At 45.8% G+C, this 27,739-nt stretch overlaps 1 protein-coding gene across 1 annotated transcript in view; it reads left to right on the top strand.

The window, feature by feature from the left end:
- The window catches only part of LOC142591299 (uncharacterized), a 133,554-nt gene that overhangs the window by 72,968 nt on the left and 32,847 nt on the right, over positions 1–27,739 (top strand). The window contains exons 2-3 of the mRNA XM_075703629.1: positions 3,155–3,237; positions 4,945–5,161. Coding sequence (XP_075559744.1) covers positions 3,155–3,237; positions 4,945–4,963 — 102 coding nt within the window. The 3' untranslated portion in view covers positions 4,964–5,161. The remainder of the gene's footprint in view (positions 1–3,154; positions 3,238–4,944; positions 5,162–27,739) is intronic.

Genomic DNA, 27,739 nt, shown 5'->3' with positions numbered 1-27,739 from the left:
TCTCTTGAGGGATAATGGCAACCTGCTGTTCATGATTTGAGAATGCCTGCCAAACGCACCCCAGCCCATTCTTATTCTGCTGATTATTTCAGTCAGAAGGATAAGAAAGGGCTGGGGTGCGTTTGGCAGGCATTTGGAAGGGGAGTACAGAAAGTTGGCGGGCAACTTCCTCACGCACGAAGTCCTTGACCCGTTGAAATAATGAGCATGGGTCGTACATGCTGTCAAGGCTTGCCACCAAGTCGTCGCTTCCCAGAGCACGCCGAGTCGAAGCGCGTTGCTTCCTTAACTCATCGTAATTTTGGCATAGGCTGACGACTTCGGACACAGTGCGCAGATTCCTGACTAGGAGCATCTGGAAAGCACCGTCATCGATGCCCTTCAGTATATGGTGAATTCGCTCAGCTTCGGGCATTGCGGCGTTGACTCGTTTACACATGTCCACGACGTCTTGAATCTAGCTCGTGAACGTTTCTGCCGTCTGCTGTGCTAGGGCGCGCAAGCGTTGTTCAGCGCGCAGCTTGCAAACAGCGGGTCGGCCGAACACTTCTGTAAAGGTTGTCTTGAAGATTAACCATGTGGGTAAGTCACTTTCGTGGTTGTGAAACCAGAGTTGGGCAACACCAGCCAGATAAAAGATGACGTGGGTTAACTTCGCTGGTTCAACCCACTTGTTGTGCGCGCTCACCCGTTCATATGACGCCAAGGAGTCTTCTACGTCTTCGTCGTCTCCACCGCTGAAGATCTTGGGGTAGCGTTGTCGTGCAACACCGGTGCAAGTGACGGACTGCGGCGTCGGCGCCGTTTGGGATGAGCTGTTGGTCATGGCGGGCGATAGCGTTCTTGATCGCAGCTCCAGGGTTTCAAGCGACGGGGTTTGAGTCCCGGCACCTCCACCAATTGAGAAGAGGTTTATTGGCGGCTCCTAATGCAAAAGAGCCGCGACCGGGAACGTCGAGACAGCCCGAAGCACTGTCCAAAAAGGCGACAGTAATCAACAGTGCGAGCGGAGCCGAGCCACGCGTTGGCGATGCGGCTGTGCCGCGAGGCGCGTCTTCTTCTTCACAGTCATGCCGCTGCAGTTGCCCGATGTTTTCTGTACCGCAGTAAAGTTCCCTTTGTGGACGTTGCTCGGGCGGCATAAGTGCTTGAGTATTACAGCAGAAGCATGTTGTTTCCGATTTTCTGTTTCAGTCTCGGCCTGGCCCCGCGAAGCGTCATCTGTGCCTGCCGAATGCATTCAACAAGCATTTGGCTGTGTAGCAGCCGAAAGCATAACATTACGCTCATATTTTTTATCACACCGCTAGAATTACGTTAACGTTGCGTGCCAGCTTTGCACGTGGTATATAAGTCGTCACGTAGCGCTACTCAAGCGTGGCACGGCTTCGCTTGCACGCGCAGTGTCTTCAAGGGGCCTAGTGTGAATGCTAAAATTCTCGAGGTCCCTGATGCATTGTGCCACACTTCCGTGGCTTCTTACTTACCAACGGCGGCCGCATTCCGACGAGGGGGAAATGCGAAAATACCCGTGTACTTAGATTTAGGTGCACGGTAAATAATCCCAGGCGCTCCAAATTTACGGAGCTCCCCCCGCCCCCCCTACTGCGTGTCTCATAATCAGATCGTTGTTTTCGCACGTAAAACCGTGTATTCTTTTTTCTTTCTTACCGTTCACGTTTACGAACTGTGCCGTCTGCTGATACGTAGCGCGTAGCATATTTTTTGTTGAATTGTGTTCAATTGACTGATACTTCTATTTATATATCTGTCAACTTGTCAGTTTGCACTAGGGTACCCATATGTAGTCATTGTTCTACGCATAACAACACATACAGTTTTGCTGTAGGTCGGTAGAAAAACAGCACGAGCGTACGAGGGAGTAGTTGGGTCCGTCGGTTGTTTTCTTTCCGCCTAGGAAATGTACACTGCAGACTCCTGACCACTTTGCCGGCTGCCATTCAGTTCCGTCTGAAGTTCGCCCACTTTGATCACTTTGCCGTTAACAAGCCAACGTGGCGTTTACATGCAATGTCTAGATAACGTCGGTGTCAAGATGTTGTGGCATTTATTCTTAACATTACCTAAAACCTGCAGCTACAACTTACATTCAACGTTGAAATTGACTGTTCAACGTTGCATTACATTTGCTACAATGAGGCAACGTTCGCATAACGTTCTCGGTTACTTGTGTAGGAGCTGACATTGGCTATTATGCTCTTTCTCGGCCGCACATGCAGTTGCTGACACGATTATTTAGGAGCAGTAAGTCCGAAGGATAGTAGGAGTAGTAAGCAACTTTATTTAGGCCCTGATGAGCTAGGCAGGGGGCCTGGCAGTTAAGGTCCCTACCCAGCCGTTGGCTAGTCCCATGTCGGAACAGAGAGGCCATGCCTCTCTGCTCGTTCACAGGCCCTGTGGACAGCCAGGAGCTGGACGTCTTGTTTGGGGTCTGTGATCGCCTTCGTCCAGTCTTCTTGATTAAAATCCTGCAACACAAGGCACTGCCACTGCATGTGATTTAATGATCAAATGTAGAAATAGTTTTTTTTTCTGTAGCCTAAGCTTAAATGATCGGTTTAAGGCAAACGAACAATGGTGGAAAATTGATACTTTAGCTGCTGCAATGAATGAATGAATGTTTGGTGTTTCATGGCGCAAGGGCCAAGTATGGCCCTAGAGCGCTATGTCCGTGGTAATGACTTTGCCGTGTATTTATGAGTTCTATGAAGTTGGTGGGACGTGGCTGTAAAGGGGCCTTAAAAATAGTCGCTCTAAAGTGCGTAAACTCTGCATAATAAGATTATGGTGATGACGTATGACGTGTACTATGAACATTAAGATGCATTTAAGAATAATGATACGATGTGTAAAAATATATCAGGTTATAAGATATGCTAGAGAACTACTGTCTCCTTAGAGCCCTTGAAACACAAGGGCCTGGAAGCATGTGCTATGCAAAACAATTATCGCGGTGGCATCCTCTGGAAAGAGGAGGCGCTACGAATGTATGGGACTAATAACATGTAAGACCACATCTCTGAAGAAACCTAGGATTGTGTCTGTATTAAAAAGCGGTTCTGGACCGAGAAATATTGCAGGATGAAGAGGAATGTGCTTTCGGTATGCTAAGAAAAATGTCTCTTTCCCTCAGATTCGGCTTCCCGACACTCCAGGAGGACGTGGAGTACAGTCAGCCTCTCCCCGCATCTACCACAGCTTGGAGGGTCACTTCCGGTGAGTAGAAAATTATGGGTGCAAAATGTGTGTCTTATTTTTAGATGACAGAATATGATATGTGTTCGGCGCGGTTTTGTAGTCGAGGGCCAGAATCCTAACTGTGGCTTTATCAGGTGGAGCTTATTATCCGTTTCCGCGTCCCACATGTGTTGCCAGCGATTTCGCAGCCGGCTTCGCAAGAAAGGCCTCAGATCTGTGACAGGCACCTCAGCGGTAGGGTTAACAGCTTGCGATGCGATTGACGTGGCCATCTCGTCCGCCAGAACGTTACCCTCAATGCTACTATGGCCAGGCACCCAGCATATAATGATACGCTGGTTGGATATGTACGCTTTACACAAGACGGAATAGAGTTCATTAAGTAATGGATTTTTGTTTGTATAGAGTGACATCAAAGCCTTCACGACGCTTAGGGAGTCTCTATAAATCGCTGCTTTTGGAAGTTTTGATTTTCTTATATGATTCACAGCAGACAGTAATGCGTAGACCTCGGCCGTAAAGATACTTGTTTCCGGATGCATTACATCGGATTCTGAGAAGGATGGGCCGACAGCAGCATAGGACACCCCGACATTTTACTTCCAAGCGTCTGTGTAGAACACTGCACAGGAGTGCTTGTGCTGAAGTTATAGGAAATGCATTCGGATTTCGATCTCTGGTGCGTGTTTTGTTGCTTCTAAAAAGTATATGTCACATTCTACGACCTGCCACTCCCAAGGTGGTAACAACTTGGTTGGATGCATTATGCGAAGCTCGAGGAGTGGGACATGCATTTTATGACTACGCTCCCTCACACGAAGCGTGAAAGGCTGTCTTACAGAGGGTCGATTGTGGAAAAGTGTAGTACACGTCATATCGTTAACATTGTTAAAACATGGATGCTCATGATTGGATTGTATGTTAAGGAAATATGTAAGGGTGATGTAAGTTCTCTGTAGATGGAGCGGCCATTCATTTGATTCCGCGTATAAGCTTTCAATCGGGCTTGTTCTGAAAGTGCCAGTGGCTAAGTGGATACCTAGATGGTGAACAGGATCTAGTATCTTTAGCGCGCTCGGGGCGGCAGAGTTATATACTAAAGCACCATAATCCAATCGAGACCGAATTAGGCTCTTGTACAGATTCATTAAACACTTCCTGTCACTACCCCATGTAGTCTGGGATAGAAGTTTCATTAAGTTCATTGTTTTTAGACATTTTTCTTTCAGATATTTAATGTGTGGAATGAAAGTGAGTCTATAGTCAAGTATAATACCTAGGAATTTGTGCTCTTTGTCGATAGGTATTTGTTGTCCACACAGTTCTAAGCGAGGATCCGGGACCAGCCCTCTCTTTCTTGTAAAGAGAAAACAAGAGCTTTTTTAAGGGTTGATTTGAAATCCATTCTGGTCTGCCCACTTGAACACCTTGTTCAAGCCATGCTGTACTTATCTCTCGCACACTGCGAGGTGTGCGAGAGCATTTGAAAGCTATTTGAATGTCGCCCCCATAGACAGAGTAAAAAATGGCAGGTGGTACTGAAGCACGAAGCGTGTTCACTTTCACGATAAAGAGTCTGCAGCTGAGCACGCCTCCTTTAGGTACATCAGTTTCTTGTGTAAAAGGACGTGAGATTACATTGCCGACGTTTACCCGGAAGGTACGAGTGGACAAATAGCTTTCTATTAGGTTTAGCATATTACCATGGATGCCCATTTCTGACAGGTCTCTCAAGATTCCGTAGAGCCACGTTGTGTCGGATGCCTTCTCCATATCGAGGAATATGGACAGGAAAAACTGTTTGTGTACAAATGCGTCACGGATGTTTGCTTCAATACGTACAAGGTGATCAGTTGTGGAGCGCCCTTCCCTGAAGCCACAATGATCGGGATCAAGCATCAGTTCAAGGAAATGAAGGAGTCGCCGATCGTCCGGCTTGTCGGTACGTTCTCCTGCCTTGAGACTTTACTTTTATTAAAGTTAATAAGATCCTCCGCAGTGGGAGAAGCGCGTAGCAACCCCCACGCTTTGTTGTTTTTTTTACGAGCGATCCTACATTCATCGTTCCACCACGGTACACGCCGTTTGCATGCCAAACCATTTATTTCTGACATACATTTAGATGCGCCCTCTATTATAAAGGCTGTAAAATACTCCACAGCAGCATCAATTCCTAGCGAGGACATGTCATCCCATGAAATACTACTAAGAGTTCGGAATTTCTCCCAGTCGGCTGTATCAATCTTCCACCTAGGAGCCTGTGGTGGATATTCCTTTTCTTTAGGTGTTCCTAGCAGTCTGGGGAAGCGGTGGCTTCCGTAAGGCTTGCTGTTAACTTCCCATTCGAGTTCAGACAGTATTGACGGGCAAACTAGGCCAAGATCAATTGAAGGAACGGTTCCGTTTGCGAGACAGTAATAAGTGGGTTCCTTCTTATTCAGCAGACACGCAATGGACGAAAAAAGGAATTGTTCAATGAGATGACCTCGCGCATCGATACGAGAGCCTCCCCAGAAGCTCCTATGTGCATTGAAATCACCCAGAACAACATAAGGTTCTGGCAATTGATCTATAAAGGGTTGAAATTCATGTTTCGTTAATTTGTAATGTGGGGGTATGTAAAAAGAGCTAATGGTGATGAGTTCCTTTGCGAGAACAGCTCGAACCGCCACTGCTTCAAGAGGCGTTTGTAGCTGTAAAAGTTGACACGCAATGCTTTTATGGATGACAATGGTAACACCACCCGATGATGCGACGCCATCATCGCGATCTTTGCGATAAGTTATATGCTGTCGGAGAAAGTTTGTGTGTTTTGATTTTAGATATGGTTCCTGTAAACACAGCACTTTTGGATTGTGTTTGTTGATGAGTTCTTGCACATCATCAAGGTTTCTAAGGAGACCTCTGACGTTGCATTGAATAATTTGTGTATCCATATTGAAAGTAAATAAGTGCTGTGTGTACGGAAACGGAAGTGATGCCTTAGACTACAGAGCTCTTTCGAGGCCCTGTAAGGGAGGTTTTGCCCTTTCTGAAGCGTTCGGGGGAGCCTCGCCGCTCCTTAGGCGCTTGGCGCGCCTTGAGGATAGGTGTAGTGTCCATTGCCTCTTGTGAGGCGCCGGAAACGTGCTCTTGCGAGCGAGAAGATTTCCGGGTGAGTCCTGCCTCGGAAGGCGAGACCCTTGCGCCCACCAGCCCGGAGGTCGATGGGGCTCCCAGAGGGATTTGGCTGCGCTGGCCGTTGCCAGCGCTGGAAGGGGGCCTCGGAGGTTGGGGCAGCCTCGGCTGCGCCCACCTTCGGGGTCGATGGTCCCTTCTGCTGGGCTGACGGAGCAGCGCTAGCTGCAACCGCCGTGGGCGCAGATGGCGTAACTGCCGACTCACTGCTTGTGGGTCGAACAGCCGCCGGAAGCCGTTGTGACGCTTCCCCTGACGCGCCACTTCGGCAAAGCTGGTCTTTGGAAGGTATGCTACCCACCTGCGTGCCTCTTTGAATGATATGTTTTCCTTTACTTTGATTGTGACTATTTCTTTTTATTTCTTCCAAGACGGGCATGACCGCGAGTATGCGGTATGCTCGCCATCACAGTTCACGCAGTGTGGAGCGTTTTCGCATGTGTTAGAGGCATGGTCGCGGGAACTACATTTTGCACATGTCTGCCGGCCTCGGCAGTTCTGGGAACTGTGGCCGAAACGGTGGCGTTTGAAGCAGCGGAGAGGATTTGGAACATACAGCCTGACCCGTAGCATTACGTAGCCGGCCTCAAGTGTTTCAGGCAGAATGCTTGAGGAGAAAGTTAGTACAAGATGCTTGGTTTTTATCGCCTTCCCGTCGCGCCTTAGCATGATTCTTTTAACATTGATCACGTTTTGCTCACTCCAGCCTTCCAACAGTTCGGCTTCTGTTAGCTCCATCAAATCGTCGTCAGAAACAACACCATGGCTGCTGTTCATAGTTCGGTGTGGGGTTACTGTTACTGGGATTTCCCCAAATGACTCAACTCTAGGAAGATTTCCAAACTGTTTCGGATCGCGGAGTTCCAAAAGGAGATCGCCGCTAGCCATTTTCGATGCTTTATAGACTGTACCAAGAGTTTCAGTGAGATACTTAGACACGAGGAAAGGAGAAATCATTCTCATGGTCTTTAGAGGTTTGTTTGCATGAATTACATGTAATCGGGGGATGTTTGGTGGTTTGTTTCCAAGAAATTGGAAAATATCTTCGGTGCGCCCTCGTTTCTGAGGGCGATCAGGTAGTTGGGGAAAAGAAGTGGCAGTTAGAATTATGGTGTTTTCGGCAGGGATGGCCGCCGCCCACCATGGAGCCCAACCAGGGGACGACACAGGACGGAAATATTCAGTTCTGCGCACGCCAGCGGTACAACCGCGCTATAACCGAATACATATACCCAAGACTGGATAGAATGCACAAGGTTAACCCTCGCTGCCTGCGAAGCCGGAAGTAACACGAAAATAAAGAGAGGACAGAAAAGATTGAAAGTGAGAGAAAGACGAAGGTTGGAGGGATAAAGAGAAAGGAAAAGGCAACTACCGATTTGCCCCGGGTGGGTCAGTCCGGGGGAGCAGAGGCCGAAGAGGTGTGTTGCCTCCGCCGGGGGGCCTTAAAGGTCCAAACACCCGGCATCGGCTCAACACGCAGGATCCCCTTTCCCCAGGCACGGCTAAGCCGCGCACGGTTAGACGCGGAATGGTCCAACCCCCATGTGCTCGGGTACGTGGTGTCGCTACACACCAAACGCCTGCTTACGCAGACGTACCCACCGTGGTTGCTCAGTGGCTATGGTGTTGGGCTGCTGAGCACGAGGTCGCGGGATCGAATCCCGGCCACGGCGGCCGCATTTCGATGGGGGCGAAATGCGAAAACACCCATGTGCTTAGATTTAGGTGCACGTTAAAGAACCCCAGGCGGTCACAATTTCCGGAGTCCTTCACTACGGCGTGCCTCATAATCAGAAAGTGGTTTTGGCACGTAAAACCCCAAATATTATTATTATTTACGCAGACGCCCCTGCGGGGTAGCTGCTGTATGAAATTATAGTTTTTGTAACTTGTATACTTGTATACCTCAGCACTGGACGTGCAAGCTGCTGTCTTGTTTTTGTTGCCATAGTGAAGAAGTCTTGTTATGAACCACTCTGCACGTTTTGCCTAATGCAATTGTACTTGCAGGCAGCATCTATATGCTGTGCTATGGTCAACAGCAAGACAACAATCAGGCAAACTAACATGTGAAACACTTTAACTATTCTAAATTAGGGCGAGTCGGTATGATATAGCGCAAGAAATATAGGCAAAAGAATGCCGTAAAAGACCGCAAGAATTGCAGCGAGCCGGGCAAGGTGGCTGCCGAACGTGCGAGAAAAAACAATAAGGTGGTCAAGGTAAAAAAAGACAAGTGGCCCATTTTTAGCCCCGCAGAAGAGAGTCCATCATACGTTCAAATGTTGCAGGAGCATTTCATAGACCAAAGGGCATGAATTTTAACTGATATAAGCCATCCGGCGTGATGAAGGCCGCCTTCTCGCGGTCTATTTCATAAACTGAAATCTGCCAGTAGTCGGATCGAAGATCGGTGGACTAGAAGGATTTCACTCCGTGCAAGAAGTCGAAGGCGTCATCGATGCGGGGTAGTGAGTGGACGTCTTTGGGCGTGATCTTGTTTAAGTGGCGATAATCGACGCAAAAACGCCAGGTACCATCTTCTTTTTTCACAAGGACGGCAAGCGAAGCCCAAGGCTGATGACTGGCTGATGACTCAATGACCCCTTTGAGGAGCATTTTTTCCAATTCTGATTGGATGACTCGGCGTTCAGCATGCGATACCCGATAGGGACGCCGACGAATAGGAATCGTGTCTCTACGGTGGTGAGCGACATATGTTTGGCCTAAAGGTCTGTCGCTGAAATGAAAGATGTCACTGTACGATTCAAGCAGGTGATGCATGTCCGTGGCCTGTGCAGGGGTGAGGTCAGGTGCAATCATTTTCACGAAGTCATTCGTTAAAGAACCAGAGCTGTGAACTGGAATTGGCGCTAATATGCCACTCTCGGCATTCAGACTCTCACTGTCAAATTGGGAACCACTAGAAACGCTAGCCAAGAACATGCCAGCCGGAATCATTTGACAGCACAGGCTGAAATGCAGAACCGGTAGAACGACGTCGTTGTTAGTAACCGTGACCAACGGATGCGGAACTGCGACGTTCCTGTTCAAAAGCACATCGATGACGGGGCGAAGCACATATTCACCGTCAAAAACCTGTGGCTGGGCGGTCAAAATTACGTAAATAAATGCCTCGTATGACAGACACACATCGTGAAGCGAGCACAAGTGCGGTGGCACGATGCTTGGAGCATCGACGAGTTGCGGCAGTTCCAACTGAAGAACGCCGGTCGCGCAGTCGATGAGAGCCGAATGAGTGGATAAAAAGTCCAACGCAAGGATAACGTCGTGTGGGCAATTGTCGATCACAGCGAAGCGAAGAGAAGTAGGGCGGCCGGCTGTAGTTGAACGCGCAGTACACATTCCAAGAACAACCATCACACCGCCGTCGGCCACACGAAGCATTCGGGCTGCTGCTGGGTTGAGGACCTTTTCTAAACATCTACGTAGGCTAACACTCATCACAGGTACGTGGGCTCCAGTGTCGACGAGGGCATGGACAGGTACGCCGTCTATTTTATCGTCTATGACACTTCTCCTTGTGGGCAGAGACAGAGGATTTGCTGCAGTAATAGGCAGTGCAGTACCACCTCTGATGGCTGCATTTCTTAATTTCCCGAAAGGGTGCGGCCAAGCGCCACAGGGGACGAAAGGCGACGGGGCTGCGGCGAACGGGAAGATGGGTGACGTTTTTGCGGTGAACGAGACTGGTGTCCGCGCGGTGACAGTGAGCGGCTGTACCCCGTGTCCCTAGCAGAGTTATCGGAGCTGTTAGAGTCGGCGGTGGGCGAAACATCACGGGCATTTCCATCAAAACGGCTCAGGTTGGTCGGCGTGCGAGGTGTTGAGGGCCAGGAGTTGCGACATTATCGGGCGAAATGACCAATGCGGCGACAGGTGAAACATATCGGCTGGTCTGCCGCATTTCTCCTCAGTCGGGTTACGATAACGCGGAGAGAAGCGTCGGGGTGGAGCGGAAATAGTAGAAGGGCGTTCGTTTGCTCTGGGATAGGTGACAGCACATACAGAATGTAAACCAATGTTTTCAAGTTCCTGGCGAACGATGGCTTGTACGAGGGGAACTGAAAATATGGTAGCCTCAGGGCTATGTGAACTGAAAGCTGCGGCCGCCATCGCATTTAGTTCACGTCAAACGATTCGTACCACGTCCTCTGATGGCGACGCATGCTGCTGCGTGGGTTGATCTTCACACGTCGACGTTGCGGTAGTATTGGGAAGTCTGGCGAATGGTTGCAGGAAGCGTCAGCTTTTGGCCTGCTCGAATTATCGGCACTCTTTAATGATTGCCTCAACTGTAGATCAGTATTTGCACATGAGCAGATTAAACGTGTCGTCAGCAATGTCCTTAAGAACGTTCCCGACCTTCTGAGCTTCTGTCATGTCGTGATCGGCCTTACGACAAAATGCCAGCACGTCCTGGATGTACGAGACATAGGACTCCGTGGGGAATTTGGCACGGGAGGCCAATTCCTGCTTGGCGGCAATTTTACGGCCGGCTTGTTCGCCAAACAACTCTGTCACTTTCTCTTTGCATTGGTCCCAGCTGGTTAGCTCCACTTCGTGATTTTAGTACGACAACTTTGCCGTGCCTCTTAGGTAGAACAACAAGGCAGCAAGAATAAGCGTAGGGTCCCATCTTTTGATTCCATTCACGCGTTTGTACATGGCCACCCACACCTCAACGTCGGCGTCATCGGTCACGCAGAGAGTTCCGGGATCCTTGGGTTGCACAGCCACAACTGAAGGGGACAGCGCCGTAGCATGCGATGGTGACGTAGGAGGCGGCAACGACGTTGATCTCGAGTGCTCACCGTCATTCATGGTGCGGACGGTGATGCGACGTCCACTGCGGAGCTCCGTTTCTAGCCGTGGTAGCCCGCACCTCTTACCAATATGTTACGGGGTTGTTGGGAGTATAGAAGATTATAGACATACATACATACATACATACATACATACATACATACATACATACATACATACATACATACATATATATATATATATATATATATATATATATATATATATATATATATATGCGTAAAAAATGAGCCTGAGTAGTTAAGGTTGCTAGCCACCAACAACCCGCAGCAGCCAGCGTCTCACGATCGTCTTCTTCCTCTCTTCATTCATCCTTCCGTAGCAACATAATACAGGCATTAAGCTAATGGGCTTATAATTTTTCAATCCCTTAACGTCTTCTTTTTAGGGATTAGTATTGCGTTGGCATTATTTACATTATCTGGGTCTCTTGAACTTGTCAGACAGTTGGTATAAACGGCTGCCAGTTTTTCAAGCAGCATGTCTCTTCCGTCTTTGATTAAATCGACTTCTTCTCCTGCTACTATTCCCAGTGTCACGTCCTGCAAGCTGCTTCTTACTTCATCGCTAGTTATAGACCTCTGTGACGTGTTCATTACTGCTGCGAATGGAGGTAAAGTGACTGCTCTGGAAAAAATAATGGCCACTTTAGAATTCTTCGCTGCTTTTACTATATGTTCCATATTGCTTAGGATGTTACCCTACATTCACTGCATACATCTTGGTTTATCTTATGCCAAGTTTTCTTGTCGCTGATTTCATGCTGTGTCCATTTTTCTGCCTGCTTCCTCAGTATTTCTGACGTTGCAACTTAGAATATCCGTTATTTTCACCTTATTGAACAGTTGTCAAAGCTCCGCGAATTATACTTGATCTCCTTAGTTGGGCCCGTTCAGTCTTTGTCGTTTCTTTATTAGGTCCTTTGCTACTTGGGAGCGCTTACCTACTGTTTGCCTTGATTTCTTACCTCCCACTTCAATTGTTGCTTCTGTGGCTAGCCTAGTTACGGTTTCATTCATTACTTCCACGTCATTTTCATCTTTCTGTTTTAAGGCTGCATATTTTTTGCAAGTATCAGCCTGAATTGTTCTTCTTTTATACTTACTGCGTCTACGTTGGCCTGTTTCTTCTCGACCAATTTTACTTACTCTCTCTTCAAATTTAGGTGAATCCTAGACCTGAATAACCTATGATCGCTGCACTTTACCTTACCTAACACTTTTGCATCCGGTACTATGTTGTTATCGACAGAAAGTATGAAACCAATTTCATTTCTTGTTTCACCATTACGGCTTTTTCCGGTCCCCTTTCTGTTGGTATCCTTCTTGAAGAAGGTGTTTATTATTCGCAGCTCATTCCTTTCCGCAAACTGCACCAGCATTTCTTCTCCAATGTTCCTAGAATTGATGCCGTAGTTGCCGATTGCTTGTTCACCAGCCTGCTTTCCCCCCAGTCTTTCATTGATGTGGCCAATGTCTAACGTATACTCAGTTTCATACATCTTCATCATCATGACTGGAGGTTGGAGCGCAGGCTTGCGCTACCTTTATTTTTTGACCTCTTATTTGGTATTGTTACGACTACTCTTACCCTCTCATTAATGATGTGGAACTCATCAGTGTTGTCCGCTATGTCCATATGCATTAGGAATCCTACCCTATATTCCTTCTTGTGCGGGAGCCCTCTATAGCAGAGGACGGGGCCGTTATTGAGCACTGTACAAGCCTCACCAATTTTTCTAACCTAAGGTCAATGATACCCCAACCAATGCCTGATAGTTCCTCAAAGAGTGCTGCTAAGCTAGCCTCTCTCGAGAGAGTTCGAGTGTTATACGTTGCGAGGATCAGTTTCCATTGGCGGCTTGTCCGGGCCCAGGGATTCCTATAGCACCCTCCGATGCGGTACAGCTCTAACCGCCACCTTAGTCAGGCCCTCCGCTGCTACTGGGCACTGAGGGCTATTTGTTGATCGAATGAGTTATTTGGTAGGGAGTGGCCGAATATTGCACCAGGGAGGCCAATTCTTTTTCTGGTGAGGGAGTGTGTTTTGTTGAAGCTTAGTGGGTCTTCCTAATGTGGTTGTACCTGGATTAGCTTAGCCCCACTGGCTCACGCCCTCTGTTGGCGGTGTTAGGAGCTACTCCTAGCCTGGAGATGTAGTGCACTGGAGGAGTTGAATTCGAGCTTAACACCATCAGATGAAAAAAATGAGGATTCAAACTATTGACTTTGGCAACCGAGCATCCGGGATAGCTCAGCCAGATGATCCTGTAGGCGGGGAGGTCACCTTATCGCGGAGAAATCCAGCGTAGGCGATCCCACAAGCCTAAGATCTCTCTTGATTTATATATAGCATTTATATATAGCATTTCTCAATGTTTCTAACATTGCGGTTCCAGAATCTCACGCACGAATGCGGCCATTAACGCGGCTAGGTACACGAGATATTTTCGCCGAATATGAACAGCCCTGAAAACATGTGTAAAAAATAGGTTCCGTCGCTTAACGCGAAACCGGGAGTGGCGTACGCATGGAGATACACACGTCACCTTACTGTCGCATATGCCGGCCTCTGGCATCGGACAGGTCTTTTCCAAAAACCAGACGTCAACGAGCCGTAAATGCTACTGCAATTCTAGTGCGCCGCCGAAGGTCGAGCTGTCAGGTGTGTCGGGCAAATCCTAAGATACTTGATACGGGCCGCCAGAACATTGTGGTTCTGAGCTGCGCGTAAAGCAGACGACCTTAAAAGCGTTATTTTTACAGCGCTTACACGATACCTCCTTTAAGCTGCAGCAAACGCGTCTGCAATCAGTCATACATGGTTTGTAGACTACGCGCAGGTGAGCAATTGACAGCCCTGTTACTGCCGCATTCGAAATACTAAAGTTGCGAATACACGCTCGTGACCCACGGGAAGAAACATGGAAACACGCGAAAACGAATATAAGTGCAGTTATAGAAGAAAGAAATGAACACAAAATACGATCGTTTTGACGTGATGAAAATATGTATGTGAACTTTACAACCATTGTCGCTACGTTATTTTTCCTTATTCTTTGCGTGAATAATGTAGAGCCTTCTCACCACTTTTCTCTCTTTTTTTGTGCGAAAATTTTGCATCGTGTAAGCAAACACGCTTCGGCAGCGCGCTTCGCAAGTTGCTGCGCATGAAATCTTGTAACTTTATTATCTTATTGAAGTGTTGTAAACTTATCGAGCTCCTCTTTATTGTACTCATAGACAGCTGTTTGTGTTAATATGTTTGTCATTTTTAGACTGTCCACTTGCCTGATGCATTCTTTTTCTCTGCCTTCATATTGTTACGAGATTGTGTGTGCTTACTTAATTCTATGCCAGTCTTGCTCAATGCCCCATGTAGTGGCCTTGTAAGGTATTTTACACTAAATAAGTAAATAAAAGTGCAGGGTGCTAACATCTATTCACGCATTAAGTTCCCCAAATATGTTTGCGAGATATGTATAAGCAAACTCATATGTAGATAGGCTACACAAGGGGAAATCTCGTCCATTTTTAAGAACAACGCCGTCTCGGTATCTAACTCCGGTGGATGAATACTCAGAAAGATGTTAAGAATTTGTCGACCTTAAGTTATTTCTAGGGTTATCATATGATCAGCAGCTTTTCTTGTCATATCAAAATTAGAATTATTGCCATGGCACTCCTACTTTGATCGGCTTGCGCCACTAAACCCCACCGAAAAGTGGTATACTTGTATAGATCACTTGATCAACCACCCACCTTGACTTCTTTTTGCGTCTTTCTATGTGACTTAAGTATCGCGGGGCTTAGATTTATATCACGAAAAAGTCACTAGAGAAAACTAAACCAAGGCCTGCTCTCTGACCTTGTTTTTGTTGTAACTGATATTCAGAGCCTTCTGAGCCTTCTGGACTAGTGGAAAAACGTAACTCTAGGCGAACATAATGCCTACTGTAAATAGGCGTTTAACGTAGTAGTTCTCTGGAAACCCGCAAGGTGGAGCTAAGTAATTTATTAAGGAAAAATGAGGCATCCACCAAATCATAGCGATTGCGACAAATGAAACCCGTACGGGTTCCTCGAAAGAAAACTCTCGCCGTTGAAGAAAAATACGTCCTGGTCCGGGACTCGAACCTGGACGACCGCCTTTATGAGGCAGCCGCTCTACCATTTGAGTTAACCAGGCGGCTAGCAGATGGCAGGGCGAAATCGAATTTGTCATCAATTCGAAGAAAATGCAAGAGTTTCACGTAGTAGTTCTCGAAAACCCGCAAGGTGAAGAATCTCCTTAATTAATTACTTCTCTCCACCTTGTGGGTTTCCGCAGAACTATTACGGGAAACTCTTGCCTTTGCTTAAAGTTGGCAAATTAGACTTCGCCCAGGCATCTGCTAGCCGCCTGGCTGGTAGAGCGGCGACCCTGGAAAGGCGGTAGTCCCGAGTTCGAGTACCGGGCCGGGGCGTACTTCGATTCAACTGCGAGGTTTTTCTTCCAAGGAACCCGTATGGGTTTTGTTTCTAGCAATTGCTACGATTGGGTGGACGTCTCATTATCCCTTAATTAATGTAAATAGGCGTGTAGGGTGAGCTCAAGCGAAATTACACGCCAAGACTCTCCCTATTATCTAATATTCTTGTTCTTACCGAAACTTGGCTAAATCCTGACATTACAGACGACGAAATTCTTCCTGATAACCATTCTTATAATATTTACTGCAAAGATCGAACTAGCAAGAGAGGCGGTGGCGTTCTACTCGGTGTTAAAAAATCATTATCTTTACTTATTATCGACTCGAACTCATCTCTTGAAATTGTGTGGGTTGAAGTAATAATATATATGACCAAACTACAGGTAGGTGCCTGTTACCGTCCACCTGACTGCAGCACTTCTTTCGTTACAGAACTACGCAATAGCATAACCACGGCCCTCCATTTCTGTCCAGCGCATTCTGTTTACTTATTCGGTGATTTTAACTTTCCGCTCATAACTTGACGTAATCTATCATCATCTTGTCGAACATGAGTGGATTTTCTTAACTTTAGATCTTTACCTATTGCAGGTCGTTAACAAACCTACCGTGGTACTAACATTCTAGACCTTATACTCAACACTCCCGAAACGATTGAATCCGTAATTCATCTAAACGGCTTTAGCGATCACGATCTACTACAGGTAACAATCAGTGTTCCACTACCCTTTTCATGGATCTCAAAGAAAATAATACGTGATTATAACAAAGCAAACTACTCTAAAATAAACGATGAACTTGAAGTATTTTTCAACCGCACGCTACTTCCTTCTTTTTATAATCGCTCGGTGGAAGATAACTGGGTATGTTTCAAGAATAATATGTCTGCTCTAATTAACAAATATATCCCGTTGATCTCGATAACAAATGACAAAACAAATCCTTGGCTTAATAATGCCCTACGTAAGCTCAGGAACAAAAAGAAACCTCTGTACAATACCACTAAACGCGTCAATAATGCTCCTTCGTGGGAAAGGTACAGGCGTTGCTTAAGAACGTACTCTTCTGCCTTAGCTGCAGCTAAATATAAATATTTCTCCACAGATTTACCTTCTCGCTTACATTCGAATCCGAACAAGTTTTGGCGAGTTATATCACCTGACCGTGACTCAAACGGGATAGCCTTACAAAGCGATACGAATACTCCTCTCTCTGACAATGAATGCCCCTCTGCGTTTAATACGTTTTTTTTCATCGATTTTCACCCGCGAGGATCATACCAATGTACCTGATGTTGCTGATTATCACTGGCAATTCATGGAAAGTATTGAAATCTCGGAGGAGAGAATTGCATGTCTTATTAATAATTTGATGTTATCTACTTCATCTGGTATAGATAATACTAGTTCCAAGATAATAAAAAATACCATTTCTATATCCAGTAACATTCTGTACCATATATTCAAGCAGTCTTTGTCATCGGGACAGCTGCCCAATGACTGGAAAATGGCCAAAATCACACCCATATTTAAAACTGGGAATAAAAACTCCCCGGAAGATTACCGTCCAATTTCATTGACCTGCATTTGCTGCAACATGCTCGAACACATAATTGCTTCTCATATTTATAATCACCTAGAGTCGAATAATTTCTTTCTTTGCCATCAACATGGTTTCAGGAAAGGATTATCATGTGAGACACAGTTACTCGAATTCACGACTGACCTGCACCTTAACATGAACAATAACCAGCAGACCAATTGCATTTTCCTTGACTTTTCCAAAGCATTTGATCGTGTAGCTCATTGTCGCCTTATTGCAAAATTAACTGCACTTCGAATTGACTCCTTCACTCTAACTTGGCTTCGTAATTCTCTTTCGAATCGTCAACAGTTCAGAGTAGTTAATAATATCACTTCGTCTCCTACTTACTTTACTTCTGGTGTGCCTCAGGGCAGCGTTTTGGGCCCTTTACTCTTCCTAATTTACATAAATGATTTGCCACTTAATGTTTCTTCTTGCTTACGTATTTTCGCTGACGACTGCATTATTTACAGATCAATTAACAGTACTGACGACCACCTGACCCTTCAAAATGACCTTAGCCTAATTCATAATTGGTGTAACACCTGGTCAATGGCTTTAAATGTACAAAATGTCAGGTAATTTTTTAGTCGTAAGCGTGGCAACTCGCATTTTTTATACAAAGTCAATAATAACGAATTGTTACATACCGTATCGTATAAATATTTGGGTGTTCACCTCACCGAAAACCTCTCCTGGACAGTCCACATTGCAGCCGTTTGCGCAAAACATTCAAGGACATTAGGTTACCTAGGTCGTAATCCGGGTAATTCACCTTCCAACATCCGCAAATTGGCCTATAAGACATTTGTTCGTCCACAGCTCGAGTATGCATAATCCATTTGGTCCCCACATCCTACATACTTAATCGGCATGCTTGAATCAGTCCAAAACCGAGCTGCCCGTTTCATTTCACGCAATTATAGCCATCACTCCAGCGTAACGCAAATGAAACTCGATCATTCCATACAGCCATTAGTTCTTCGCCGTAATATCGCTCTGTTGTCCTTGTTTCACAAATATGTTTATAATGCCGCACAATCCACACTGCATATCCAGATCGCCTCGAACACGTCTCGCCGATTAATTAGCCACTTAAGTTTTGCGCGCATGTACGGTACGACACATGCTTAACTTTTCCGCACTCCCTACGGCCATTCGCTTGTGGAACAATCTGCCTGATCACATTACTTCCGAGTCAGATCAGGAAAAATTTCGTCATCTCCTACACGAGCATTTTTCATAATAGCACTTACAAATCACTTCATCTTGTTTCTTACACTTGACAATGGGCTTCGAACTTCTTGTAATATTGATGCATTGCTATCTTGCTCCTATGAATTGCTATTTTATGCTGCGTCACGTGTTCACTTGTATGGCCTGTATATATTACTGATTTCTTGCATCTGTTTCCCCAAATATCGCTTCAAGAATTGTGCTCCCTGGTATGTTCATTTTTCGAGTATTTTACTTTCTAGTATTGGTACCGTACGTTAAGTTTTACTCGTGTTATTTCTTTAAGTGTACCTTTATGGCCTTTCATTACTTCAGTTGTTCCTTTTTCATGTTTTTGGTAGTAATGTTGACGAGCCCTTCATTGAGGCGTATCTTTTTATTACACTTTAGAAGGCTGTTTATTCTTTTTTTTCCTTGATTTTGTAACCCCCATTACAGTATGCCCCATAGGGCCTGTAAGGTATTTTAAATAAGCAAATAAATAAATAAATAAATAAATATTGTTTCGTATTTCTGCCTTTAGGACAGTAATGCTGTGTCGGTCCCGCGGAATTGCAATGGAGGATTGTAATACACAATTACCTTCTTCCTTAGATTTAGAGAATGCAGTTCCTTTTCAATCAAACAATGTTAACACCATAATATAACGTCAGTGAAAACCAAACCAATACATGTATGCATAGCTGCAAGTCGCAAAGACGCCGTCTATCTCGATGTTTTGTAAAATTTCTCAAAGATCACACTTGACGACTACCAAATTCTGCTACCACAATTTATTCCAAATCTTGTCGGGGGCCATATTAGAAGTTAGGAGTCATTTGTGCCGTACAACACCTTTGTTTGAGTAATTGTTTCTTGCAGTTCTCAGGAATGGGCCAGCCTTCCCAGAAGCGTCGTTATCCACAACGATAACAGGCCTTTTCGCGAAATTGTAGGAAACACTATATTCACGAATCACTATAAGCACTAGAGCTCACTGTACTTATGATTGTTTAATGTGTAGCCATTTGCTTTTACGATGACATCTGTCCTGGAAGGTAGCAAGCACACCGGAATATTTTAATACTTCAATATTCAGTGGCCAAATTATTAACTTTTCCTTCAGGTTTGTTCAGCTATCAATTGCCGTAACATATTGCGTGAACGTTTATATGTTCTCCCTGGAATGCAGGTATGGTGCGATAGATAAAACGCTGCTCAACAGCTGGCGATATAAAAATATGCTTTAGTACTAAATATAACTGCTGTCATAGAGCAAGTGGGTGCCATATGATGGGCAAATCCGTTATGCTACCCGCCTTTTTCCCTTCCTCCTAATGGGGATTTCGAGTTTACGAGCCATTACATGCGATGGCTCTCCAGGCTATTGGACTGTGGTATTTTTTTATTCGAGATAGCCGGGCGAATTTAGCCCTGTTGTAAAACATCGACTCATCTATAGCCGTGGTAAGACCATCCAGCGTACAATCTCCTTTCAGGCAGAAGAAACCCGCAACTGGCTTGCCGAGCACTTTTGCTCCTGTTTTTGTCGGTATTAGCCCAGACACATGACATCACGTTGGCAGATAGTTCAGTCTTGCTATCTTCTTTTCGTCATTGAACTCGAGGTTTCCCATAGCATAAGAAAGCTGTAGGCGTAATTTTCATCCGGGTATGACGGTATTCTTAACTTCATATTCAAAGGTAGCACAGACATATTTATTCGTATTTTGACCAAATTTTTGTTTTTCATCCGCTTTCATTTCCATTAATTCATCATTTCTTTAATTAAATTAAGAAGTAGAAGGCCCCCTATGTTCTCCTTGGTGTCATTGTTTGTTGACTTCTTCTGATATGATTAATAAAATTTGGGTCCCAGGGTTAACCCTCTTTCCACTCGTTCATTACATAACCAGGGTCTCGAATCCGGCAATATTGATTTCTTCAGGTGACACGCCTGGCTTTATTGATCAGTTGCATTCACCCATAAAGATCATGTTCTCGTGACGCCTGTGCTAGAAAGGACAGGCGTCACGCCTGTCCTTGGCGGCGGACACATCCGCCGCCAAGATATGTGAGTGGTGGCATTGGCTAAGACTAGAAGGGCTACTTCTAGTAATGAAAAATAAATACGCAAGAAAATAGACGGGAAAAGTTACCGCGTTATCTCAACTGGTGGAGCATCGCACGTGTAATGCGAAGACATGGGATCGTTTCCCACCTGTGTCAAGTTGTTTTTTTTTATCCACTTTCATTACCATTAATTTGTCATTTATTTAATTCAATTAGCAAGTACAAGTCGTATCTTATGTTGTATTTGTATATTATATCATAAGGAGCCAACGAACAAGACACCAAGGGCCACACGGGGAAAATTGCTTGTACTTACTAATTGAAACACAGAAATTGTAACTTTTTGGAATTGAAAATGGATGAAAAAACAACTTGCCGCTGATAGAGAACGCTCCCATGTCTTTCGCATTACGCGTGCGATGCTCTAGCAATTGAGCGACTTCCGGTACCATCTTCCCCCCAATTTCTTAGGTGTTTATGTGGTACTACTAGAACTAAGCCTGGGAGTGTTAGCAAGCGCCACCACTCACACACCTTGGTGGCGGATGTGGAACATCCTTTCCACCGCAGGTGTCAAGAGTACGTGATATTTTTGGGTAAATGAATAGGTCAATAAACCCACACGTGCTACCTGAAGGCATCAGTGTTGCACGATCCACATATATATATATATATATATATATATATATATATATATATATATATATATATATATATATATATATATATATATATATATATATATATATCTTGGGGGAAGATCACGGCGACTAGTGCTTCCAGAAACCCAGCAGCACATAACGGCCCACAGCTTTAGGCTGCACTGCTTCGTGGATCTGACCACGATAACTGGGTATACAGGGTCTGTTCTGAAAGTAGTAGGTCTCATTAAAAAAATATTCCTGAGAAATGTACAAATGATTACAATTTTTCAAAGTGCCACCCTTCCGCATCTACAGAGTGCTGCCAACGAGTTTTCCAGTTTACGCACGCCTCCAGCAACGCCTGGACCGGAATGCTGTTTATCTCCCTCGTCACGGCCTGTTGAACCGCCTCTACCGCTCCGTGATCCTTCGCCTTGAGCGTGGATTTTTTCTTGGGAATAGAAAAAAGTCTGGCCGGGCCAAGTCGGGACCGTAGGGGGGCAGCATGGCCACCTTGTGCTGGGCAGTATACTCCACTGCGCGGAACACTATGTGGCTCGGCGCGTTGTCATGGTGCAGCCGCCACTTGTTGGCGATGGCTGGGGGGACACGAACAATGCGTTTTCGCAGTATTTTGAGGACTTCCAAATAAAAACAGCCTTACCTGTTTGTATGGGTGGTATGAACTCTTTGTGGGTGACCCCATGTCGATCAAAAAAGCAAATGAGCATTGACTTTTGCTCGGATTTGCTCATTCGTGCTTTCTTGGGGCGTGGCGAAGAAGGGGTGTGCCATTCTGAGCTCTGCCACTTGCTCTCCGGGTCGTAATCAAACACCCACGTCTCGTCACCGGTCACTACATTGTCAAAAAGTGGGGGTCCTCATTCACATAATAAAGAAGAGCCTGGCACTCGCTTTCCGCCTGGCCTTTTGCTCCTCTGACAACAACTCACGGCAGGAACTTCGCTCAAACTTTCATCATGGCTAAGTTTTCTGTCACGATCTCAAAAACTTGGATTTGAGGAATGCTCAAATGATCAGCAATCATTCTGATACTCATCCTGCGATCATTGTTCACTAAATGTTTCACTCGCGACACATTTTCGTTGGTCTTGCTGGTCGAAGGGCGTCCGGAGCGGTCGTCATCTTCCAGTCTTTCCCTACCTTCTCGGAACAGCTTGTGCCACTAAAGAAAACACCAGATCTACCTACGGCAATATCACAGTAGCGCTCTTTAATCGTTTTGTGAGTCTCTTTGTCCATTTTGCCAAGCTTTACACAAAGTTTGATCGCGTATCGCTGATCCTGTAAACGCTCCATCATTCTCCGTGACGAGGCGTTTCGACAGGGGTTCACAGTACAAGCAACCTGCTCTCTTCATTGGCCGAAAGCCGACTGCCGATTTTTCCCAGCGTTCCCGACATCCCCCTTCGCCGATCCTGTTCAGGTTGATCACCTCTCGTCCGCCCGTTCACCCAGGAAAAAAGCCAGTCCTACTACTTTCAGAAGAGACCTATACATACCCGATACGGAAAAGTGGTGCTAAATCGCCAAAAAATACTGCCTTTAAATGTAAATGAATCAATGAAGTTTCGGTGCTGTGCAGCGCAACTCCTACGGAGAAGCCTGTAATGCGACTCCCCAGGTTGTTTTCGATCAGCTTTGTGGCAGTATAACATGTACCTCAATCTAGGGTTGCGCATTGTTTTGTCCGCTTGGCTGACGCGATAATAACATGACAGCCAAACGTGCGCTCGTATATGTGTCGGATGCACTGGGGAAACAACACTCTGCTCTACATAAGAGCTACTGATTCCGATCGAACGGGCACTACATGGTTACATCGAGAGAGCCTAATTCTTTTACTATTTGGTTCCTTTATTGTAAAGAACGTCCACAAAGAACGAGTACCTCGATGTAAGACGCTGGCATATTAATTGTGGTGAAAGCAAGTTCTCGTCTTTTCATATGGCTTAATCTGAATTGAGTTAAAGAGCGACATCAAGAAAACATATTTATACGACGCTTCTTTGCGCCTGTAACTGAAAAAGATATGAGCTGAGTCTCTTTTCTTTTATTGCTTAGGAAAGCGGCATTTGAGCGCTGAAAAGGACTTTTGTTTTATGCGAGACATAGCCTTTTCATAGATCAAATCCGTTTTAGAAAACGTTTTAAGCCACAGACGTACGCTCAGGATTTCTCAAAATAGAGTTATGGCAAGATTTCTGGGGAATACGTTATCCAGAGAAAATAATTCTCTTGTGCGCTGGTTTGGAAATCGTCTTTAGATATTAGCAGCAATCATTCAACGAACATTGCAAGCGTCCCGTCATGGCCTCTCTCGCCGCTGGGACAATCATTCTGCTTAGAATAGTGAGTGGATCGCGTATTGTACTGGCGTGTAAGTTGTTTTCACTAAAGTTGTTATATATTGTGTATGACGGCTTCAGATCTTCTGAATCTTCTGAATATTTGGACGAAAATGTAAATGTTCTGTAGACCTTACTAATTCTTCAAAAAGAACTCTCCTCATACATGTATGAGCCTGTCACCATAATGATGTCAGCAGCAAAACTTGCAGATGCATTATCTTTAAACACGCGCAGGTAACGCTATTTTGGCATATACAGGGAGTGCCAGCAAATGTTAGCCAAACTCTTATTAATTAGATGTAGAATACAAGAGGACGCAACCAATGGTATTTTGTCGGGAGTGACATACTGCGCCAGGAGGGTTGTGTTTCACAAGCGAACTTGCAATAGTAATTAGGTGACATTTTTTACCGAACTTTTTTATTACTGAAATGACGGCGTGAATTTTTAAAGAAAAGCAATAATTGTGTTTTAAAACAGCCTTTTTAGTTGTTTAAAGTTTTTTACATCTTGCTTCCTTATTTTTTCTCGTTATAATAATAACGCGCAAAATATGAAAATAGCGACATGATTATGTGTCCGCGCAACGCGAAATCAGCGGCCCCAGGCATTACCCGGAAGAAACAACTCTGTTCAGTACCTTTCTGCTCCTCTTTGCTGCTGCGCTGCACTGGCTTCACGCTTTACGGGGAAAAGGCAGCTCGGAGTTCGCGGTGACCGAAGCCAGGGCCGATGCTTCGCACCTTCAGAGTGTGCGCCAGCCAGGCATTGAGGAGAGTTCATTCTTCCTAGGAACGCCTGGGATCGCCTGTGATGCGGCGAGCGGATGCCTAATCAGGCGGCTATTTACCGTTGTCGAGCGTTCCTGTTGTAAGGTGGAAAAATAATTACGCGAGACATAGCATATTAAACACAGTTAAACCTGGTGTTTTAAAACACAGTCATTACTTTTCCACCAACATTTTCGCCCTCAATCCCGTAATGATGAAGTTCGTTAAATATTCTCGTCTAAATATTGGTAGTAAAAGTATGAAAAGATCCTCCTTGTGGCGTAGGTACATTTTATGAGTTTCTTGCAGGATTCCAAATCGTTTGTCAAGTACATTTCCACACCTACGTTAAGAAGGGAGGGTAGCAGCTGTCCAATGTTTATTGGACTTTCGTACTTCTCTGTTGCAGCTTGTCTATGCGGCCCTTTGCTCCTTGCACTTTTGTAAAAGCCTGTTTATGTTGTCTTGTTGTTTCTGTTCGCTTTGGATCAGCTTGTCAATGAGGGCCTGTTGGCTTTGTAGGTGACTGTTTTGATTATGCAACCTGTTTTGTTCAATTCGTACCTTATTTTAGAAAGGCTGGACGGCCCAGTTTCCGCCGACGAACATTTGGAGCTGCGTGTGTGTTTTCGATCCACTTGATCCCTTTGCCACGTCCGAGCAGCTCACGTGTTTGGGCAAGTTTGAGTGGGATTGGGAGGACGATTACAGTATAGATCTAGTTTTACTTCATTTGGGGAATAATCCCAAATTATCCTTCATTCCAGCACTATTAACCAAGCTGCTGGCTGGGCTTCCCAATTTCTGGAATTATTCGCCGTGTTAGCTCCAGCGACTGTCTCTCGCTTTGTGCCTGCGCATAGCTTGATGTAGTATGTCGAAGCACGGCGGCGGTGGATTTGAGTTTTCTTGCAATGTTTCATTGTGGTTTCGTGCCCTTTTCCGCAAGACTTACAGGCGGGCTTGCACTCATGGTCCAGTAGTTGATCGGTTTTGCCGCATTTAAAGCATAAGGCGGCAGTGGCCTTGGGTATACATCCTGGCGGTGTACTGTGCCGCTGCACGTCCTGCAGTATTGCACCGACTTGCGGTAGGGTCGGCATCGAAGAGCGAGACTGAAAGCGGACGTAATAAGGAACGGCCGCGGATTATTGCCCGAGCATTAATTGCTATCAGTTGCCCAGGCAGCAATCGCAAATTCTGCCGGAAATATGGCAATCAAGATTTCCACGCTAGACGCTGCGGCCGAGGAATTTGTAGCGCACCAAAACAGCTTCATAGCCCACGTGAACAAAAGCTATGTAACCAAAGCGTACCTCAACACCTCACTAAATCCCATACAACCCGACAGAAATGGGCCCGAGTAAATGGTCGAAGTACATCTAGTTCATTTTCACGTACCCGCGAATATCGGCAGGGAACGGAACAAACTTAAAATGGCGTTTCTAATCACAGGACGACAAACGCGCTCTCGACTCTCCGCATATGGCAGTGGAACTGTCGGTCCTGCGGACCACGGCATGCTACCTTACAAGAATTTGTCGAACAAAGACCCACCCGACCTCATTGTATTGCAAGAAACAAATACACGATACGTTCGGCTACGAAGGCACAATGCCCACGTGCAAACAAAACACACAGCAATCCTTAACATACAATCCTAACATACCTTAATAGAAGTCATGCCGGAGAGTGTACAGAAGTCATACCGAGTGTGTACAGTCCTCCCGGAGACGACCATTGACACTTCGACCACCTTGTCCGACCAATTTAGAAACGCATCGATGGTCATCATCTCGTTATAGTGGGAGACTTCAACGCCTCACGCACGACATGGGACACCAGACCACCAAGAAGAAAGGTGCCCAAGTGCACAACACTGCACAACAACACAGACTCACCATGTGGAACGACTCACGCCAAACCACTAGAACAGTGTCTCCAGAGACACAAACCCAAATATCACCTTTGCGCTAAACAGGCCCTCGGCAGAATGGAGCCTACACCGAGAAACCTTGGGCGCTTACACCGCATCTTCCAACTAACAGTGGCTCACACTCGCAAGCCCTGCATGTTTGGAACGTCCCGGGTGACGGAGAGAAAGTTAGTCAAAGGCGTGCTAAATGTCGAGACCACCATCGACAACATACCTCACTGGCTGAAGAAAGTCCTCGACCCGGCGAAACGCCACGCCAAGAGAATACAGTTGAATGTAGTAACGCCAGACGTCGACACGCACCTCCTCCACCTCTGGGAAGCCAAAAGAGCTCTCTTCAAGTGATTGAAGAGACAGAAGCTAAACAAGAAAAAAAAACAACCGAATCGCCTCCTCACTAAGCAAGCATAATCATACCCGAAGTTAGGAACATAGAACTGGCACGTGTTCTGCGGCACACTGCAGGGTACACTGAACACAAAGACGACGTGGCACCTTCTGTGCGGCCTTCTCGACAGCGGGCCCACAAAGGCGCAGCAGCGATAGCATCTGTGTAGGCTCGTGCACAAACCTGCCGGTTTGGAAGAGACCCTCCGAGAAATTCAGAAGAAGCTTTGCGGCGACCCACGCGTTAATACGACGGGACATGGCAATCTCTACGCCGGGGAACCAAACGTCGAACTTTACCAACCCTTTATGCAGACTGAACTCTCTGCAGCACTATTGAAGCTCACCAGAGGCACCAACCCAGGCAAAGATTGGATCATCAAGAAGCGTCTACGGAACCATCCGTAGCAGGTCACCGCAGCCCTGCTCCAGTACTTAAATACGGGCCCGAGTAAGGTGAGCTACCGGCTGCCTTGGACTTCACTTGGACATCTCCATAATCTACGCACTTAACAAACACTTAAGCATCAAAAAGATCCGGCCAATTTCCTTTGCCTCTTGCGTAAGGAAACTTTTTGGCACATGATACACACTCAGCTAACCCTATACCTCGAAAACAATGAATATTTTCGAACCAGTATGGTCGCATTCAGGTAGAACCTGTCATCGCATCACGCCTTCCTTCTAAACAAGGAAGCCATCATAGACCGCCTGAGCCCCAGAAGTAAATCCTCAATCCTAGCTTTCGATGTAAAGGGAGCTTTTGATAAATTGAGTCATAAAGCTATCCTCTGCAACCTCGAAGACCTAGGCGGCGGTCTGCCGACAAATGACTATTTCAGGAATTTCCTCACGGATCGCACATCCACAGTGGGAATATAGAATCTCCACAACGACAGCTTCCGACTACCGAGCAGGCACCCAACAGGGTTCTTTCATATCGCCGCTGCTCTTCGTCTTCGCCATGACCAAGCTACCCAGCCTCCTCCACGCCATACCAGACCTACGAGAGGCTTTTTATGAAGATTTAAGGTTATGAA

The sequence above is a fragment of the Dermacentor variabilis genome, chromosome 8 (assembly GCF_050947875.1).
Source record: "Dermacentor variabilis isolate Ectoservices chromosome 8, ASM5094787v1, whole genome shotgun sequence".
Classification (NCBI taxonomy): domain Eukaryota; kingdom Metazoa; phylum Arthropoda; class Arachnida; order Ixodida; family Ixodidae; genus Dermacentor; species Dermacentor variabilis.
The sequence above is the reverse complement of the archived record's forward strand: the minus strand, read 5'-3'. Positions and strand labels throughout refer to the sequence as shown.